This window comes from Chiloscyllium punctatum, chromosome 20 (genome assembly GCF_047496795.1).
Source record: "Chiloscyllium punctatum isolate Juve2018m chromosome 20, sChiPun1.3, whole genome shotgun sequence".
Taxonomy (NCBI): Eukaryota; Metazoa; Chordata; class Chondrichthyes; order Orectolobiformes; family Hemiscylliidae; genus Chiloscyllium; species Chiloscyllium punctatum.
Genome location: NC_092758.1, coordinates 21,011,284 through 21,032,216, shown reverse-complemented (window position 1 = coordinate 21,032,216; position 20,933 = coordinate 21,011,284). Strand labels below are relative to the sequence as shown.

The window sequence follows — 20,933 nt, the reverse complement described above, 5'->3', positions numbered from 1 at the left end:
TATTATAATGGACCCGATATTCTGATAGCCAGAGAATTGTTGGAGCAGCACTGGAGTTGTCTGTTGGAACAATATGAAATTGCTAATGCAGCTGACTCTGTACGAATCACCAAGGAAATTAAGTTGTCCAGTGTGTAATTTCCCCACATGTAGGACCATCCAAAAGGGCCCATTAAAGTTGGAGAGTTCAGAGGCTTTTAACTCTGCCTCACAGCGGCTACAAGAGCAGGTTAGAGGTTCAGAATATTGTAGCGAGTAACCCAATTCCTGACTCCCTAAAGCCCCCTTGGCATCATGGTAGCCCACAAACCCACCAACACACCAAAACAGCAGCTAATGAACTTGAAAGACCCCATACAGACAACAAGCAAAACTAATGTCATTTACAAAATACCTTGCAAGAACTGTAACAAACACTACATTGGACAAACAGACAGAAAACTAGCCAACAGGATACATGAACACCAGCTAGCCACAAAAAGACACAATCCACTCTCACTAGTATCATTACATACAGATGAGGAAGGACACCACTTTGAATGGGACAACACATCCATTCTAGCATAAGCCAAACTGAGGCATGCACGAGAATTCCTAGAAGCATGGCACTCCAACTGGAACTCTATCAACAAACACACTGACTTGGATCCCATTTACCACTCCTTGAGAAAAAGAACAGGAAATGACACCATCAATCTAAGGAAACCTAAACACATAAATAAAACGTGAGCCATACTACCAGTGCTTCAACAAAGGCTCACTAATGTTACCTAGTATGGTGACGAAACATCTGAAAATGAACCTTCCAGCTCAGTGAGCAAATTTACATCCAGAGCTTCATCCTGAACTACAAATCTTCTCAAAACTCGCTATCCCCAAAGCCTGTCCACCAACTCCAAGGCGCAAGTCAGGAGTGTGATGAAATAATCTCCACTTGCTGGATGGGTGCAGCTCCAACCACACTCAAGACTTGACATCATTCAGGACAAAGCAGCCTGTTTGATCAGCACTACATCCACAAACACCCACTCACTCTACCACTGATGCTCAGTAGCAGCAGTGTGTACTATCTACAAGCTGCACTGCAGAAATTCACCAAAGATTCTCTGACAGCACCTTTCAAACAAACAACAGCTTCCAACTATAAGGGCAAGGGCAGCAGATACATGGGAGCATCATCCTCTGCAAGTTGCCCCCAAGCCACTCACCACCCTGACTTGGAAATATATTGCTGTTCCTATTGCTGGGTCAATATCCTGGAATTCCCTCCCTAATATCATTGTGGGGCTACCTGCAGCATGAGGACTGCAGTGGTTCAAGAAGGCAGCGCTCCACCACCTTTTTAATAGCAACGAAGGACAGGCAATAAACACTGGCCAGCCAGTGATGCCCATGTTCCAAGAATGAATAAAAAAAGTTAAGCTTAATAGTTATCCAGGAATGTTTAAATTAAAACCTACTCTAGCTCCTTTATAACAAATAAAATGAACACCCAACTCAAATCTGATTCCACAAAGTATACATTCCCAATCCTTTCAGACCCCTTGATCCTCAACCACCAGGCACTCACTCACCTGCAACAACCCGACATGATTCCACCCTCACTACCTCCAATCCTGCCAGACTCAACTCCCAGTGTCAACCTCTGACCTGGGAACAATCTTGACACCACATTTCTGCCGCCCTGCACCCCCACCACCAATCCTGCCACTAACCAACACCAACTCACCAAAAACACTCATTCCCATGTCTGGCACCCCACTCCAACTACCATGCTACTTTTACCCTACCCACTGGCATTCCAACTATGTGTCTGATCCATGGCACAATGCCCTCCTCACCCAACTGGCACCTTAACCCCATATATTTCTGACATACGTAGCCTTTTCAAAGAAGCTACTGAAATGGCTGATCATGCTGCTGGATGTTCAGATCACAGGACAAGGCCCACTAAATGCTGCAAAGGGAGCATGCTTTGCTGCTGGACTTCTGGTTCAGTTTGCAACAAGAGATTCTGTCCAGGAATGTCAAGTGCAGAAGACATCCAAAGGTCAGTGGGTAATTCTTAAAACTGATCAGGGTCAGAGATAGGGTTCTCCATCTTGATCATAATATTGAACTATTATTGATTCAGTAATTCAAAAACAGTTTACCCATCTGATTGCTTGGATGAAGGGGTTAGCTTATAAGGAAAAATCAGATAGGTAAGCCAGTGTCTGTTGGAGTTTAGAGCAATGAGAGGTGATCCTATTGAAACATACAAGATCCTGAGGGGACCTGGCAGGATAGATGCTGAGAGAATGTTTCTCCTAGTGGGAGTGACCAGAACTAGGGGGTCACAGTTTAAAAATAAGGGGTTCTTCACTCAGAATGGAGACAAAGAGAAAAAGGAGAAGCTTAAATACCTGGCATTCTTTACTCCCAGAGAGTTTTTAATCAACAGAATTCTTTTCTTTTTCTCAGAAAGTACTGAAAACCAGATGTTTGAAAATATTTATGGCAAAGTTAGATAGACTCTTGGTTGACAAAGGAGTTAAAGAGAATTGGGTATGTAGAAAAATTGAGTTGAGGCTGCAGTCAGATCAGCCATGATCTTATCAAGTGGGAGAACAGGACCTACTCCTTCTCTTCATGTGTGTGTTTGTAATCACGATTCATTGCTAGTAATTGTATAACCTGATGCTGAAGGAACAAGAGAAAAATCAATAAAGCAATCCTTCCCTGTTTAGGAGTAGTCAAGCAAATGTTAATCATGGGAAACTGGGTTGCTCTGTAAAATAAAAAACGCTACAATGCAAATAATTTCCCTATAACCGTGAAATGTGCATGTCTCAACAAGGCTTCAAACAATAGCTCCAAATAGTTGTATAAAGATTGTGGCGATTCCAGAAATGATTATACAACTAAGAGGTAGAGGAAACAAATTAAATGAGTGACTGGTTAAGTGTGCGCACTATATTAATTGTGAGTGTGGGCTGAACGCTGCATTTTTAAATTGGACTGACAGATAATTATGAAAAACAACAAACCTAGCATATTCCAAGCTTCTCCTGTGATAGCTTCAGCTTTGGACAGTTCTAAGTTACAAGGTGTGCCTCTTTTTTTTTACAAAGATGAGTTCAGGTCTGCCTTGAATAAGAGATTCTACTAATTGTGAATCATAAGGTGAAAGATGTGCTTGTCAAATGTTACATTAAAAAGGCTATGTGTACATTTTCACTGTGATGCTTTCAGTCACAAGTTATCTGATCATGGAAGTCATTGGATAGATACCTTTGTTCATGGACTTTTCTTCACAAACGCAAACATTGGTCCACTTTTAAAAAGAAAATTACATTCCTGACCAAGATCACTGAACTGATAAAGAAAATACAAATGCAATCAATTATGAGGAGAATTTCCAGGGTTACTCACCTCAACAAATGAAATGGGGAATATTCCTACTTTATCTCCGAGTTTTCCCTCCACCCAGTTTTCATCAACTCTCCGGATCACTTTTAGGATATCATTCTGGAAGACAAGTTTGAAACGTCATTAAACTCACCATGAGCTTAACATTGATCAAAGACTTGGAGGTGCCTCTGGTGAGGAAATGTTATAAAGCAGGAGTTCTCACCGGAGTACAAATGTGCTTCATAAGTCATGCATCCAATATGGAGGCATGAATATAAAAATAATTGAAAATTGTGGCACTGGAAAAGCATAGCAGGTCAGGCAGCATCCAAGGAGGAGGAGAATCGGTGTTTAGGGCCTAAGCGCTTCATCAGGAATGTGGGTGGGTGAAGGGGATTGAGAGATAAATAAGAAGGTTGAGGTGGGGTTGGATGTGAGGTAGCTGGGAAAACGATAGGTAAATGCAGATGGAGTGATGGTGATAGGTTGGAGTGGAGGGTGGAGCGGATAGGTAGAAATGAAGATGGACAGGGAGGACAGTTCAAGAGGGTGGTGCCAAATTGGAGAGGTGGATCTGGGATAAGGCGGGCAGTGGGGAGATGATGAAACTGGTGAAGTCGACAGTGATCCCGTGTGGTTGGAGTGTCCCAAGGCAGAAGATGAGACGTTCTTCCTCCAGGCATCAGGTAGCTAGTATTGGGAGGTGGAGGAGGCTCAGAACTCCCTGGAATGTTCCACAAGTTGGCATCCTGTCTCTCCAATGTAGAGGAGACTCCATCGAGAGCAATGAACACAGTAGAGGTGGTGTTTGGATATGCAGGAATTTCTCTGCCGGATTTGCAAGGATCGTTTGGGGTCTTGGATGGAGGTGAGGAGAGAGGTGTGGGCACAGGTTTTACACCTCTTGTGGTGGCAAGGGAAGGTGCCGGGACTGGAGGGTGGGTTGGTGAGGGGCATGGAACTAATGAGGGAGTTATGGAGTGAATGGTCTCTGTGGAATTCCAGTAGGGGTGGGAGAGAAATATATCTCTAGTGGTGGGGTCAAACTATAGCTGGTAGAAGATGATGCACTGTGTCCGGATATTAATTGGGTGGAAGGTGAGGACCGGGGGGGAGGGGGTGGGGGGGAGGGGGTGGGTGGGGGGTATGGTGGTCTATCCTGTTGCAGTAGGAGGGGTGGGGTTCAAGGGTGAAGGTGCGGGAAGTGGTGGGGATGCACTGGAAGGCATTGATGATCAGGTGGGAGGGGAAATTGCAGTCCTTGAAATATAATAATATAATAATACCCTGTAAAGGAACATTCCCTGTCATAGATGAATTCCCCAATACACATTGAATTTACTTTGATCTAAATTATATGGAGTGTGCGATTTGTGCCTGAAATCCTAATTCATAAAATGCTAATATTTTGTGATCTCATAACTGTCATGTTAATTATAGTGGTCTGATAATCAATTGGTCATCAGGGATTTATTAACTATGTGCATTAGCTTATTTAAAACTGTATTATAAATTATGGAGCAGAAGCTACAATAAACAAATTGATTTTTGTTGTGTTGCTTGCTGGCCCATAGCAGACTAAGTGCCAGACAGGGACATAATATTGTCTACAAACAGCATGTGATGTTCTTCAAAGTGAGATCTCTTAAAGGAGGGTACACACACAATAGTAACCAAGTCATACTAATTCAAATCATTTCATAGAAAGAAACAGCAATCAATGGAAAAGGCTGTAAATTGTTGATTCACTATTATCCTTTTGTTGATATCACGAAAGGCAATTTCATCTTCATTGTTCCAACTGAAGCTATTTTATGAAGAACACCCTTTAAAGATTTTTAAATGGTCATGTATTATTAGTTCCCATTGACATTTTAGTACATGGATATTGTTGTGATTTAAGCCATTTCCATTGTCATGCAACCTTTTAATGATTTGCAAAAATCATGTTGACAGTACCTTGAGGAATGGCAGCAGATCCTTGTTAGCTTCCTTGTCTTTTTCTTTCAGATTGAAGTCATAAAGAGCTTTGCAGAGAGGTGGAGGCTGAGGTAAATGATGGATAACCTGAACAAAATTGAGAGGGAAAATTCCACAAACTCCATTGATTTCCCCATAATACCAATTCTCATCCACTTGCCTACGGAGAAGGATGACGTCACCCTTTTTAAAGCTGAGGTCTCCTGGCTTCTGGCCTCCATACGTGTACAACGCTCTCGCACATGGCACCTGCAATGATCAGCAGCTTTAGCAAATGGGATTTGAGAGTTAGCAATACAGAAAGCAACATCGCATGCCTGAGAGACTTAATGTAAGGAAGCATCCACCTTTAAACTGCTATCAAATGAAACACTCTTCATCCTCAAGCCCTCAAACTCTCCAGCTAAGGACTGTCCCCATTCCATCAATGCAGAACGAAGCATGATTGACTCTGGCTGCAAGTGCTTACAAGTAGTGAGAAATGTGTAGTGTAATAGCTGGTCAAAGTGTACATAACAAGCCTTTTGATTAAAATAAAAGCATGAAATGTGGGCTCTCATTCTACACTTGGGACCTTTGACATTGAACAAAGTTATGGTGGTGGAGCAGCAGCAGCTCTTAGAAAAATCCAAGTTAGAATTTTAAAGCTTTGATTGAGTCTTCACAGAAGATTTCTATCCTGTAGCACTCTTAATAAGGTAGAAGATGAATTGTAGCAATATTAGGAATACATATTTGAGGCACTGGTCTCCCTTGGCAAGCTATGACTTAAATAAATCACCAACTTAATGGTTATACTATATCTGCACGATATCTCTGAACATTGGCTCAGTGGTTAGCATTGCTGCTTCACAGCGCTAGGGACCTGGGTTCAATTCCAGCCTTGAGCAACTGTCATTGAAGAGTTTGCACATTCTCCCGTGTCTACATGGGTTTTCTCCGGTTTCCTCCCACAATCCAAAGATGTGCAGGTTAGGTGAATTGGCCATGCTAAATTGCCCACAGTGTTCAGGGATGTGTAGTCAGAGGTAAATGGTAATAGGGTAGGAGAATGGGCCTGGGTGGTTACTCTTCGGAGGGTCAGTGTGGACTTGTTGGGCCAAATGGCCTGTTTCCACACTGTAGGGATTCTATGATTGCAGGTGAAGTTCTATAATTGCAAAGCAGAATTCTCCTCCACATGCAGAGAACATGCAGTGAAAGCATGGAATTAGGGTTCAAAATAAACATGAAGATTTGGAAGTGCTATTAGTTACCATTTCTTGAGTGCAATTTCCCTGAAAATCTACACAAGTGATTGATGAATTTCTAATGTAGAGTACATCCAATGCATTGTGCATTTCCAGGGTCATTCGTGCATTTTATCAGTTTGAAAACTGCATTAGAAACCTGTCCTCACCCATCACACTGGCTATGTTGCTGAACTAATGGATAACTATTTTAAGTTTCAGGTAACCACATTTGATTGCAGTCATCCAAGGAACCTGTTAAAATTCTGCTGGTTCTTTTAGGTGCAAGCATTATAGAATACACTAAAACGTTTGATATTTTTAAAAACACGAAGAAACCAACCAAATTATCTGCAACTATTTCTGTAAAAGTTAAGTAATTCACAATGATTTAAGATCAGCTTTCTCACAAGTGTGTGTGGACAATGTAATTAAGATACTTCTTTAAAAATTAATTTTTCAAGTCTGGTTTGACTCTTCTTCCGAACTGTTCTGAAGAAGAATCATGCTGAATTCAAAATAGTAACAATGTTTTTCTCTCTCCACATGTACTGCCAGACCTGCTGGATTTCTACAGCATTTTCTCTGTTTGTTTCAATTATAAGCCCACCCATGCTACAGGCAAAAAGCAGCCACATCTTAATTACATCTTTGAAACCAATCTTTTTCTAATCATCCATAGCATGTAAGCCATGCAGGAAGATGGTTGCTGAAAGTCAAGTCAATTGAGCTCCAGGACATCTCTGCAGGAGTTCCATGGGATAGTATCCCAGGCCTAACCATCTTCAGTTGCTTCATGAATGACATTCTCTCCATCATAAGGTCTGAAGTTGGATGTTCACTGACAGATGCACAATGTTCGACTTCATTCACAACTCCTCAAGTACAGAAGCAGTCAATGCCAAAATGTAGCAAGACCTGGATAATATCCAGGCTTGGGCTGGAAAAATGACAAATAATGGTGCTATGAGAATGCTAGGTAATGACAATCTCCATTAAGAGACAATCTAATCCCTAGAACTTGACATTCAATGGCATTACCATCACTGAATGTCAAGTTCAAGATCCGAGGGGGTTACCATTGACCAGACATGGAATTGGACCATCAATAAATATAGTGGCTACATAATCAGTCAGAGGCTAGGAGTACTGTGGTGAGTAACTTACTTCCTGACTCCTCAAATCTACAAAGCACAAGCCAGGAGTATGATGGAGTATTGCCCACATACCTGGATGGGTGCCACTCCAACAACATGCAAGAAACTTGAACCCATCGAGGACAAAACAGCCCTTTTTGATTGGTACTACATCCATAAACATCCACTCCCTCCACCACAAATCTCAGCAGCAGGAGATAAATATACTTGCTGTTCTGTGTCTCACATGTCAGGAATAAAAGAATGAAGAGTGTTAAATTAGGGCCAATCAAGGATAATAGTGAGAAGTTGTGTGTGGAGTCAGAGGAGATAGGGGAAGCACTAAATAAATATTTTTCGACAGTGTTCACTATAGAAAATGAAAATGTTAGCAAGGAAGATACAGAGAAAATAGACAAGTCCCCTGGGCTTATCTATCCTAGGATCCTCTGGGAAGCAAGGGAAGAGATTGCCGAGCCTTTGGCATTGATCTTCAAATCGTCATTGTATACAGGAATAGTGCCTGAGGACTGGAGGATAGCAAATGTGGTTCCCTTGTTCAAAAAGGGTAGTAAAGACAACACTGGTAATTACAGATCAGTGAGTCTCACTTCAGTTCTTGGTAAAGTGTTGGAAAAGGTTATAAGAGATAGGATTTATAACCATCTAAAAAAGAATAATCTGATCAGGGACAGTCAGCACGGTTTTGTGAAAGGTAGGTTGTGCCTAATGAATTTTATTGAGTTTTTTGACAAAGTGACCAAACAGGTAGATGAGAGTAAACTGGTTGATGTGGTGTATATGGATTTCAGTAAGGTGTTCGATAAGGTTCCCCACAGTAGGCTATTATACAAAATGCGGAGGAATGGGATTGTGGGAGACATAGCAGTTTGGATCAGTAATTGGCTTGCTGAAAGAAAACAGAGGGTTGTAGTTGATGGAACATGTTCAGCTTGGTGTCCAGTTACTAGCGGCGTACCACAAGGGTCGGGGTTGGGTCCACTGCTATTCGTCATTTTTATAAATGACCTGGATGAGGGCTTAGAAGGGTGGGTTAGTAAATTTGCGGATGACACTAAGGTCGGTGGAGTTGTGGATAGTGATGAAGGATGTAATAGGTTGCAGAGAGACATGGATAGGATGCAGAGCTGGGCTGAGAGGTGGCAAATGGAGTTTAATGTGAACAAGTGTGAGGTGATACACTTTTGCCAGAGTAATCGGAATGTAAAGTACTGGACTAATGGTAGGATTCTTGAGAGTGCAGATGAGCAGAGAGATCTCGGTGTCCATGTACACAGATCCCTGAAAGTTGCCACCCAGATCGACAGGGTTGTCAAGAAGACATACATAGTTTTTTGGCCTTTATTAATAGAGGGATTGAGTTCCAGAACCAGGAGGTTATGCTGCAGCTGTACAAAGCTCTGGTACGGCCATACTTGGAGTATTGTGTACACTTCTGGTCACCACATTATATGAAGGATGTGGAAGCTTTGGAAAGGGTGCAGAGGAGATTTACTAGGATGTTGCCTGGTATGTAAGGAATGTCTTATGAGGAAAGGCTGAGGGCCTTGAGGCTGTTCTTGTTAGAGAGAAGACGGTTGAGAGGTGACTCAATAGAGACATACAAGATAATCAGAGGGTTAGATAGGGTGAACAGGGAGAGCCTTTTTCCAAGTATAGGGACGGCAAACACAAGGGGACACAACTTTAAAGTGAGGGGAGATAGGTATAAGACAGATGTCAGAGGTAGTTTCTTTACAGAGAGTAGTAAGGGTATGGAATGGATTCCTGAAGAAGGGCTGATGCCTGAAATGTCGATTCTCCTGCTCCTTGGATGCTGCCTGACCTGCTACGCTTTTCCAGCAACACATTTTCAGCTCTGAGCTCCAGCATCTGCAGTCCTCACTTTCTCCTATGGAATGCTTTACCTGCATCGGTAGTAGATTCGCCAAGTTTAAGTGCATTTAAATCGTCATTGGACAGGCAAATGGACGTACATGGAATAGTGTAGGTGGGATGGGCTTCAGATTAGTATGACAGGGCGGCACAATGTCGAGGGCCGAAGGGCCTGTACTGTGCTGTAATGTTCTATGTTCTATGTCAAACAGATACCTTCCTGAGTTACTTTGTTTACAGACTGAGGAGTTGTCACTGTTCAAGGCACTGAAGACAATAAGATCACAGATCAAGTCATGCTGTGAAAATTAAGCCTGTACACAGATCTGATGTATGTTCAGACATGTCACTGTGACCCAAATTCGACCAGCTGTCGCCTTATGCACTCTTGAGGACAGCTGTGTCTGTTTCTCTCACATTCCCCAGTCACAATTACTTCATTGCTCCTCACACTGACAGAAAAAAATAACTAGTGAGATTATATTCTACGGCTCAATGCTTTTCTAATCATTACTGACCAGTTAGGAATGATAAAGTTCTCTAAAAAACCGAATAAATGCTACACACTACTACAATCCTTCATAACACTGAAAACTCCCAATACAAAGAGAAAATCCCACTTCCAACACAATCTGTCTGAGAACTGAATTTACAGGTATCATCAGCACAAATTAATGTGCTAACAAACGTGATTGAATCAGGTGGTAAATCATAGAATAAATAAAAGCATTACCAGAAGAGAATCCTGTAGGACATGCCCCCTCCCATTTGTTACTGCTCACAAATGTTGCAGAGCTGGAAGAGATGAGAGAAATGGGGAGAACAAGGCCATGGAGGGATTTGAAAACAGTGTTAAGAATTTTAAAATTGAGGCATCACTTAATCCAGAGCCTGAATTGGTCAGTGAGTCTAGGGTGATATGAGCAAATAGACTTACTGTAAATTAGGTCTTGAGCAGCAATAATTTGGATGACCACAAACTTATCGAGGAAAGAATAGGGCAGTTTGACCTGGAGTTTAATGGTGTGGTCAAGTTTAGAAGTAACTAAGCCATGTATGAGTGTTTCAGTGGCAGTTGAGCTGTGAAGCTAGTATAGTCAGTTGGTGCTACTGAGGTAAAAATAGGTCATTTTAGTGACGGTGAAGACAGGTAGTCAGAAGCTTATCTTAGAGTTATATACATCTTCAAAAGATAAAAATAGTCTAGTTAGCTTCAGAAAATAAGTGAAATGAGAGATTTGGAGGTTTAAGAATGGGTTTGTTGCAAGAATCAAAGATCATGACTTCAATCCTCAAAATATTTACTTGGAAAATAAATTCTGCCCATCCATTAATGGATGCAAGATATACCATCTGTTAAAGGCGAAAGAAAGTTTGAAAAGAAACAGTGGTCAACGAGAGCTGGGTACTGTCACAGTATATGTGGAAACTGCTGTAGTGTTTTCAATGATGTTGCAGCATATAACATAGGAGGGATCATAGATAAATCCTTTGAGGACACCAGAGATAATGGTAGCAAAACATTGCCATTGCCAATGTTACAATGAGATAAAGAGAGCAAGTTATGTGCATTCAATTCCAATTGGACCATGGTGGAGAAGCATTAGAGCAGAATGGTGTAGTCAAATCATGTCAAGTGCTGCAGATAGGTCAAACAATGTCAAATCCAGTTTGATCCTTACATTAAGCCCTGAAAGAAATGTAATGAAAGCTTCTAAACATCAATCCATTGTTATATATTTCACATTATTCAGATGCATGTTTGCGTGAATTTAATATGATCCACTGCTCTGAGGAGTAAAATAGCCGATGTTCCTTTAGTTTATCTTTCTCTGATGTGCTAATGCTTACGGATTATTGTTAATTTTTGTTTCCCACTCCAAATGCTTCCTTGCCTCTCCTCATGACAGGAACACCTGCAGGCATGTAGTTCTCACACTCACTCGGTACCTCAATGGAATGTCCACTTTCTACGTAGAAGCTTAATTGCTGACTGTCAACAGGCTAATAGAGTCCATGGAACCACACAGCATAGCTGTATTGCAGCTCCATTAGAAAATCACACGTGCACATGTGCAACCTAAATCACTGGAAGTGATCTAGAACAGGAATCATGCATGATTTTCATCCTTGCCATCTGAAGGGCACTCAGATGTTCAGTGCCAAGGTTCTTGGAAGCACTTTGGCTCTGATTAGGTACTCAGTGCAATCCAGCAATTGTACTTTGCTGATGTTCACAACTCAGTTCTGTGTTAACCGAACTTATTGGAATTACATTGGGCACTGGTGCCACAGCACTCCGGATCTAACTACTTGCTTTGCTGTACTCTGCAATAGACTACTTACTGTTCATTATCTGGCACAGGTCATCACATATATATCTTGGTGTCAGAGTCATAGAGCAGAGGACCAGCTCCATCAGTCCAATTTGTCCATACCAATCTGACCTGGTCCCATTTGCCTTCATTTGGTCTATATCCCTTCAAACCCTTCCTATTCGTTAACCCATCCGGATGCCTTTTAAATGCTATAGTCGTAGCACCCTCTACCACTTCCTCTGGCAGCTCATTCCATACATGCACCACTGCTAATGTAGTTAACTCAGCCACATTAGGGAGATTTAAACAATCCTTGGATAAACACATGGATGATGATGGGATAGTGTGTTTGTGTGTGGGAGGTGGGGGGGGGGGGGGGGGCGATGGGCTTAGATTAGTTCACAGGTTGGCACAACATCAAGGGCCAAAGGGCCTGTTCTGCACTGTAATGTTCTAAGTAACATTTCAGGTCCTACTTGCTCCAGAAGTGTGTCTTAATGTTTCTAAGCATCTTCTGAACTTGAGTGCCAATCTGTTAAACTAGCTGGATTTCTAACAGCTCTTTTGTTGAATAGTGTCATTTTTCTGACTGGTTTGTTAGCACATCTGTCACACCCGAGAGGAAGTGACAAGTCGAATACTTTCACGATGACTTGATGTCTGATGAAAGGCCATTATTTAAGAGCTGGAATGAGGAGAAGACCCAAAGGCGTAGTTGGAATAATTTGCGTCATCTGCTGGTTTTGAAAAGTAATTTAAAACTATTGTTAAAGAATTGATACAGGATCTAAAACAGATATTATTTCCCCTTTAAAATAGAAACACGTGAAACAACTGAGAGATTAGGAAAGGCATCCTTTCTAAAAAGTATTTACTAAGGTTTCTGACAATCTTAGCTTTGTTTGGTCCTCCACAGAAGTGTTACAACATGTACACTATTCATGATGAAAAATATTCTGTTTCTATGTTTGAAATGTATCTAACTATATTATCTCATTGTCTGTGTCTACTGACAGTATTGTGTTCTGTTCTGTTCTTTTAATGCTAGAGTTTGTAAACACTCTCACTCCCACTCCTTGGATTTTTCTGCAGTCCTAGACTCAGACTTCCTATTCATGTAAATTTACTTTCATATCAACATCCCAGAGGTTAACATTGACCAGAAACTGAATTGACCATCCATTCAGTGGCTATAAGAGCATGCCACAAGCTGGCAATTGTGCAGTGAGTAACTCTCCAGAGCTTGTCCACCATCTTCAAGGAACATGTCAAGAGTGTAATGAAATATTTCCCATTTTCCCAGATGTTGAAACACCAACAGTTGTCAAGAAGCTGGATTACATCAATTGCAAAGCACTGCACTTGATTGGTTCACCATTAACCATCTTCAACATCCATTTTTTTCACCATGTCACACAACAATGATGGTGTGTACCATCCACAAGATGCACTGCAGAATGTACCAAGGCTCTTTGCATACTTTCCAAATTGGTGATCTCTACCATATAGGAGGGCAAGGGTAATCTATGTATGGGAGCACTGCTACCTGTAAGTTTCCCGCCAAATCAAATAATGGATCTGTCATTCAAATAATGAATCTTGGAGCTTTGTTCTTAACCGTACTGTGGATGTACCTAAATCATATTGCCACATTCAAGAAAGCAACTTACCATTATCTCCACTCAGTGGTTCGGGATGGACAAAAAATGCTGACCCAACCATGATGCCAAATTCCAAAAAAATAAATTCTCTCTATCCAGTTATTCCATGCAATGAAGGAACAGCAATGTAGTTCTAAGTCAGATTGCAGTAGAATTTGAAAATGTGATGATCCTATGTGTCTTCTGGCCTTGTCCTAGGTAGCACTTGTTGTAGGTTTGGAAGGTCCAGTCAAAGGAGCCTTAATAGGTTGTTGCACTGCAGTCTGGAGATGGTACACACCACAGCCACTGTGCATCAATGGCAGAGGAAGGGAATGTTCATTTTGATGATTGAGGTGTCAATCAAACGGAATGCTTTTTCTCAGACTATTGAGCCTCTTGAGTATTGGAGCTAGACTCAATGATAAAAGTGGACAGCATTTCATCATATTTCTGACTTGTGCTTTGTAGATGGTTGTCAGGCGTTGCAAAGTCACGAGGTGTCTGTCTATGAGCTCACCTATCTTCCATACCTTTGTAATCTCTGTCCCTTCAAGATATCTGTGCTCATCTAATTCTGCTCCCGGACTTGTCCTCAGTTTTAATTTCATCACCTTATGGTGGCCAGGTACCTTTCACATGCCCAGGCTCCAAGATCGAGAAAACATCCCCTCCACTGTCTCTCTCTACCTCACTTTCCCATTTTAGGGCACTCCTAACCTCTGAGTAAGCTTTTGGCCATTTTACTTAATATCTTATTAAGTGGCTCATTGTAGAACAAAGTGTGACAATGCTCCTGTGAAGCACATGGGGTTGTTTCACTAAGGTAAAGGTGCTACACAAATATAAGTTATTTTTGCTGTTGCAATGGTGGGACTTCAGATGGAAGCCGAAATGGATAATCAACTTTACTCTTTTGACTGAAGGTGGGTGCAAACACTTCATTCATTTACATTCATAAATTGGGCTGTTCCCATCGTTGAAGCTGGAACCTCGTCTTTTTCTGAATGGTTTTTTTGATTGCTTAGATTAGATTCCCTACAGTGTGGAAACAGGCCCTTTGGCCCAACCAGTGCACACCGACCCTCCGAAGAGTAACCCACCCAGACCCATTTCCCTCTGACTAATGCACCTAACACAGCCAATTCACCTGACCTGCACATCTTTGTGACTCTGGGAGGAAACTGGAGCACCCAGAGGAAACCCACGCAGACATGGGGAGAATGTGCAAACTCCATACAGTCGCCTGAGGCTGGAATTGAACCTGGGACCCTGGTGCTGTGAGGCAGCAGTGCTAACCACTGAGCCACCGTGCCGCCCTATTGTATTTTGTTTCATCATGTGGCATAGCTGTAAAACTTAGATAGTGATCCAGTGTGGGGGATGCCTTAAGTTTATTTATAACATGTTGCTGTTTTGTAGCTTCATCAGGTTGACACTTCATTTTCAGATAAACTTGGTTCTGCTTTTGGTCTACGCTTCTGCACTTTTTATTATGCCAAGAGTAATCAATTGGCTTGGTGTAATTGCATAATGAAATATTTACAGATTGGGATTGATTACAATTCTATTATTGCTGTTGGCCCACAGTGTCTGATGGATGCTCAGTTTTAAGCTGATAGAGTTTCTCTGAATACATTCCATTTAACACAGTGACACTGCCATACAATACATTGGAGGCTGCCACATGTGTGAGGACAGTGAAGTAACTCTGCAGAGGCTGGTATCCCATCACCAAGTCACCCTTTAATTTTACATGGATAATCCTTGACTTTAGTATTGGCTCATATAGAATCAGGCCCCAGAATGTCAGTATCTCTGACACTCACCCTTTTTATCTGTCAGCCAGAGCTCCTGGATTGGACCAGTTATAATCAGGGAACTCATATTCTATGAGTTCCAGCTAGCTAACCTTATTACAATCATTAAAGACAGGACCTTTTACCTTACGTGTATTTAATTAACTTCATTCAGATTCACAAACTGACAGGGTATGATTTGAGCTCTTTTCTCTGTAATATTAGTCCAGGTTTTTAGCTTTCCAGTCCAGTAGCATGACCACTATGCCACCATTCCTGTAGTCTTAGAACAAGATTCATCACACTAGTACTTAATGTATGGAAGCAAACAAGTTAATTTAAAAGCCAACTGTTGTAACTATGACTATGAGGTAAAACAATGACTGCAGATGCTGGAAACCAGATTCTGGATTAGTGATGCTGGAAGAGCACAGCAGTTCAGGCAGCATCCGAGGAGCTTCAAAATCGATGTTTCGGGCAAAAGCCTTTCATCAGGAATAAGGGTTTTTGCCCGAAACGTCGATTTCGAAGCTCCAGTAACTATGACTCTGCCTTGTGTTTGACATGACTGTAATATAATACTGACTTCAACAAGACTTTCTTAATGCTGAACATACATGTAACAGGACTGAATATCTTAATAAAACAAATAACTACGGAAGTTTGAGATCTGAAACAAACAAAAACAGAAATACCTTCATGTTCATTGTATCATAACATGATCAATTGCTCTGGTATTAATTACAACATGAAGATCACAGTAATAACTCTGTACGCCAGGCAGTGAATCATGGTTGATGGTTGGAATGTTGAGTTGTACATTTTAAATTGGGCTACTGCCATGAAATTGATAATGTCTGCAACATGTCTGACAATTAAAGAGCTGGCTGTGTGGACAGAACAAAGCTGATTGTGTTCATGACAGAGCTAACAGTCCAAATATCAACTATGTCAAATGATCAACTTTTAAAAATCAATTCTCATGAGGTGAGCATTACTGGGGAAGCCAGCTTGTATTAACCATTGCTGGAGGCTCTTAAAAGATGGTAGTAGAGTTTTTCTTTGATATATCGGAGTGGTTTTCTTGGCCACTTCACACTGTAGTTCAGAATTATCCACACTCGTTTGAAACTGGAGAGTTAACAATCTTTCCAATATTGCCCATGTATAAGACAGGATAAATTATGGAAATAATTAGCTTGATGTTTTTACTCTCACACACCCTGTTGTTAACAGTGTAATTTCAGCATATGAATAGTAGACTGAATGGCCTCATTCAGTACGTTTCACATTATGATTCAAATTTCAATTAGTTGCTTAATATTTTTATTAATGCTGATTCTGTCTATGTTTCCCTGAGTAGTATTTGCCTTAGAAATCAATTTTAAATAAACCTATTCTGTCTTGTTGGAAGACTGTAGATTCTGAATTATTCACTGCATTACTTGCAACCATACTTCCAATGTCTTTCTTGGAAAAAGAAAGATAGGTACTGTTCTCTTGACCACAAGGTCCACTAATTGAATTCTGTGCTGCTCATGCTGCTGACAATGAAATCTTTATTCCTTCAGTCACGAAGCCACTTAATGTCTAAACAAGTTCTCAGATTGCCAGTAATGTAAAAGGTTATGTGGGTTAACTACTGTATATAGCTGCTTACTCCAGTTTGTTGTGTGCAGTGAAACTCTTGAGCTTTGTTAATTGTCTGTAAACTACATTGGGTATAAGTGTAGTTTCCAGAGACAGCCCTTGCTGAAATATTGCTATATTAACTATTTTGAGAAACTCAACTCTCTGCAGCATCATTTTATTTTCAAATACTTTGAAGTTAGCTTAATTTCTTTAAAAATCACTTAAGGCTGTTAGCAAGCCGACTGACCTGGATAGAATGCAACCTACATCATAATAGTTGGTGTGAAGGTGGCAAATGAGACATTCCTGTTCAACCTAGGCAAAAGTGAGGACAGCAGATGCATAAACCACATCATCTGCTGACATTTCCACCACCTACAAACAGACCCCACCACCAGAGATGTATTTCCCTCCCCACCCCTACCCACTTTCAGCAAAGACTGTTCCCTGCGTGACTACCTGTTCAGGTCTACACACCCCCAACAACCCGCCCTTCCCTCCTGGCACCTTCCACTGCCACCGCAGGAGCTGCAAAACCTGTGCCCACACCTCCTCCCTCAACTCCATCCAAGGCCCCAAAGGAGTCTTCCATATCCATCAAAGTTTCACCTGCACATCCACCAATGTCACTTATTGTATCCGTTGCTCCCGATGCGGTCACCTTTACATTGGGGAGACTGGACGCCTTCTCGCACAGTGCTGTGGGAAACCCACACCAATTAACCCCACTGCCCCATGGCTGAACATTTCAACTCCCCCTACCACTCTGCTGAGGACATGCAGGTCCTGGGCTGCTTGCCCCTCCACTCCCCCACCACCCGATGTCTGGAGGAAGAACGCCTCATCTTTCGCCTCAGCACACTTCAACCCCAGGGCATCAATGTGGACTTCACCAGTTTCCTCATTTCCCCTCCCCCCACCTTACCCCAGTTCCAATCTGCCAGCTCAGCACCATCCTCATGACCTGTCCTACCTGCCAATCTTCTTACCCACCTATCCGCTCCACCCTCCTCTCCGACTATCACCTTGATCCCCACTTCCATCCACCTATTCCACTCTTTGCTACCTTCTCCCCAGCCCCAGCCCTCTCCCATTTATCTCTCCACCCCGGAGGCTTACTACCTGATTCCTGATGAAGGGCTTTTGCCCAAAACGTTAATTTTCCTTCTCCTCGGATGCTGATTGACCTGCTGTGTTTTCCAGCACCACACTGATCTTGATTCTAGTCCAATCTGCCCGATTACTTCGAAATGGAGCTCAATGCATCCATTTCCAAGTATTACTGGTGTTTTAGCATTTTTCTTCCTATAAACAGGCAAAAGTAGTTTCAGAATTTAGCTGTAAAAGGATGGGAAGGAGGGAGCATGTCACTTAGAAAGTGCCCTGCATGCATTAGGAACAGTTTCCCAAAATGCTAGCTTCCATTTCCTTGTGGGGTGCATGCCATATTTTAGGATCCCCCCAGTCTTACTACCTGTGGGCTGGATCTTACTAATGAGGATGAACGTGATGTTACCCTCTTCATCCTCAGCTTTAGAACACAGAAAACAGAACATAGAACAATACAGCATAGAACAGGTCCTTCAGCCCTCAATGTTGCACCGACCTGTGAACTATTTTCAGCTTGTCCCCCTATACTATCCCATCATCATCCATGTGCTTATCCAAGGATTGTTTAAATCTCCCTAATGTGGCTGAGTTAACTGCATTAGCAGGTAGGGCATTCCACACCCTTACCACTCTCTGAGTAAAGAATCTGCCTCTGACATCTGTCTTAAATCTATCAGCCCTCAATTTGTAGGTATCCCCCCTTGTACAAGCTGATGTCATCATTCTAGGAAAAAGACTTTCACTGTCTACCCTATCTAATCCTCTGATCATCTTGTACATCTCTAATAAATCCCCCCTTAACCTTCTTCTTTCCAATGAGAACAGACCCAAGTCTCTCAGCCTTTCCTCATAAGACCTTCCCTCCTGACCAGGCAACATCCTGGTAAATCTCCTCTGCACCTTCTCCAATGCTTCCACATCCTTCCCGAAATATGGTGACCAGAACTGTACACAATATTCCAAGTGCGGCCGCACTAGCGTTTTGTATAGTTGCTGCCTGAGCTGCTGCACTTTTCCAGCAACACATTTTCAGCTCTGATCTCTGCATCTGCAGTCCTCACTTTCTCCTAGCATGACATTACAGCTCAGGAACTCAATCCCTCTGCACATCCACACTACCAAGAATCTTTCCATTGACCCAGTATTCTGCCTTCCTGTTATTCTTCCCAAAGTGAATCATCTCACATTTATCTGCATTGAACTCCATTTGCCACCTCTCAGCCTAATTCTGCAGTTTACCCAAGACTCCCTGCAAACTGTAACATTCTTCCAAACTGTTCACTACTCCACCGAGTTTAGTGTCATCTGCAAACTTACTAATCCATCCACCTATGCCTGCGTCTATGTCATTTATAAAAATGACAAACAGCAGTGGTCTCTAAGCAGATCCTTCTGGCAAACCACTAGTACCCGGACTCCAGGCTGAACATTTTCCATATTTACCTTTGCTTTCTCTCCACAGATGCTGCCAGACCTGCTGAGTTTCTCCAGGACTTCCTGTCTTTGGTCCAGGACTGGATGTTAGCCATTGAGACTCCAGGCTAAATATTTTCCATCAACCACCACTCGCTGCCTTCTTTCAGAAAGCCGGTTTCTAATCCAAACTGCTAAATCACCCTCAAGTTCATGCCTCTGCATTTTCTCCAACAGCCTACCATGTGGAACCTTATCAAAGGCTATACTGAAGTCCATGTATCCACGTCAACCACCCTACCCTCATCTACATGCTTGGTCACCTTCTCTAAAAACTCAATGGAGGTTTGTGAGACATGACCTGCCCTTGACGAAACTATGTTGACTATCTGAAATCAAATTGTTGCTTGCAACAATTTCTGGCAGAACCACTACTGGACTTTGGCACTGAGATTATCAGCAGCTTCAGATGGCAGGGTTTCCTCCTACTAACACGTGTGTTTGTGGTGTGTGTCAGAGAGTGAGGAGAAGGGTGTTTAAACACTTTAGTAAGAAATCCTGCAAGACCACTGGAAACAGAGTTCAGAGGATTTCTTCTCAAGTGAATGTCTAGAATTCCCTATCCCAAAGAGTTGCGTTAGATTACTGAAAGTATTTAAAGAAGAGGCAAATCGATTTTTGGAATTTTGGAGAGTTGAGGACTATAATGAGCTGGCATAAAAAGAGGAGTTGAGCCCTGGGACAGATCTTATAGAATGGCAGGGAAAGCTTGAGGACGAATGGCCTACTTGCATTTCTTATGTCCTGGCCTCAACAGAGATTCAACAATATTCAATCATAATTACCATCACTATATTCTGAGACAACAGTTATTTTAAAAAGTTCAAAGATGGGATGAGTGTATTTTTGCTTAGGCCAGCATTTATTGATCACCCCTAACTGATCCGGAGAAGGTGACTTCTTGAACTGCTACAGTCCTTGATACATTCACAATGCTGTTATGAAGGGAGTTCCAGAATTTTGATCCAGTAACAGTGAAGAAATATTGATATAATCCCAACTCAGGATGTTGTGAGGATTGAAGCAGAACTTGTAAGTGGTGGTGTTGCTCTGTATCTGCTGCTGGTTTTCTTCAAAGTGGAAAAGGTTCCATTGGTGAAATACAAAGCACATCTTGTATACTACTGCCACAACACAGCAGTGAATATTTAATGCTTTCCACCTGTGATCTATATGAATGTTCCAACTTTCTGGCCAAGACAGTACTAAGATGGCACACACGTTAAGCCATACATGCAGTACAGCACACAGTTGATGCACAGTCCATTCCATACTCTCAGCGATATTCGATAATGACATGGCTCGATGGACTGAAAAGCCTTCATCT

At 42.0% G+C, this 20,933-nt stretch overlaps 1 protein-coding gene across 2 annotated transcripts in view; it reads right to left on the bottom strand.

The window, feature by feature from the left end:
- LOC140491959 (E3 ubiquitin-protein ligase SH3RF1-like) overlaps positions 1-20,933 on the bottom strand; it is a 73,606-nt gene that overhangs the window by 26,740 nt on the left and 25,933 nt on the right. For both annotated transcript variants that reach the window (XM_072590471.1, XM_072590472.1), the window contains exons 3-4: positions 5,353-5,622; positions 3,415-3,510 (exon numbers count right to left, since the gene is read on the bottom strand). In XM_072590471.1, the coding sequence (XP_072446572.1) occupies positions 3,415-3,510; positions 5,353-5,622 (366 nt within the window). The remainder of the gene's footprint in view (positions 1-3,414; positions 3,511-5,352; positions 5,623-20,933) is intronic.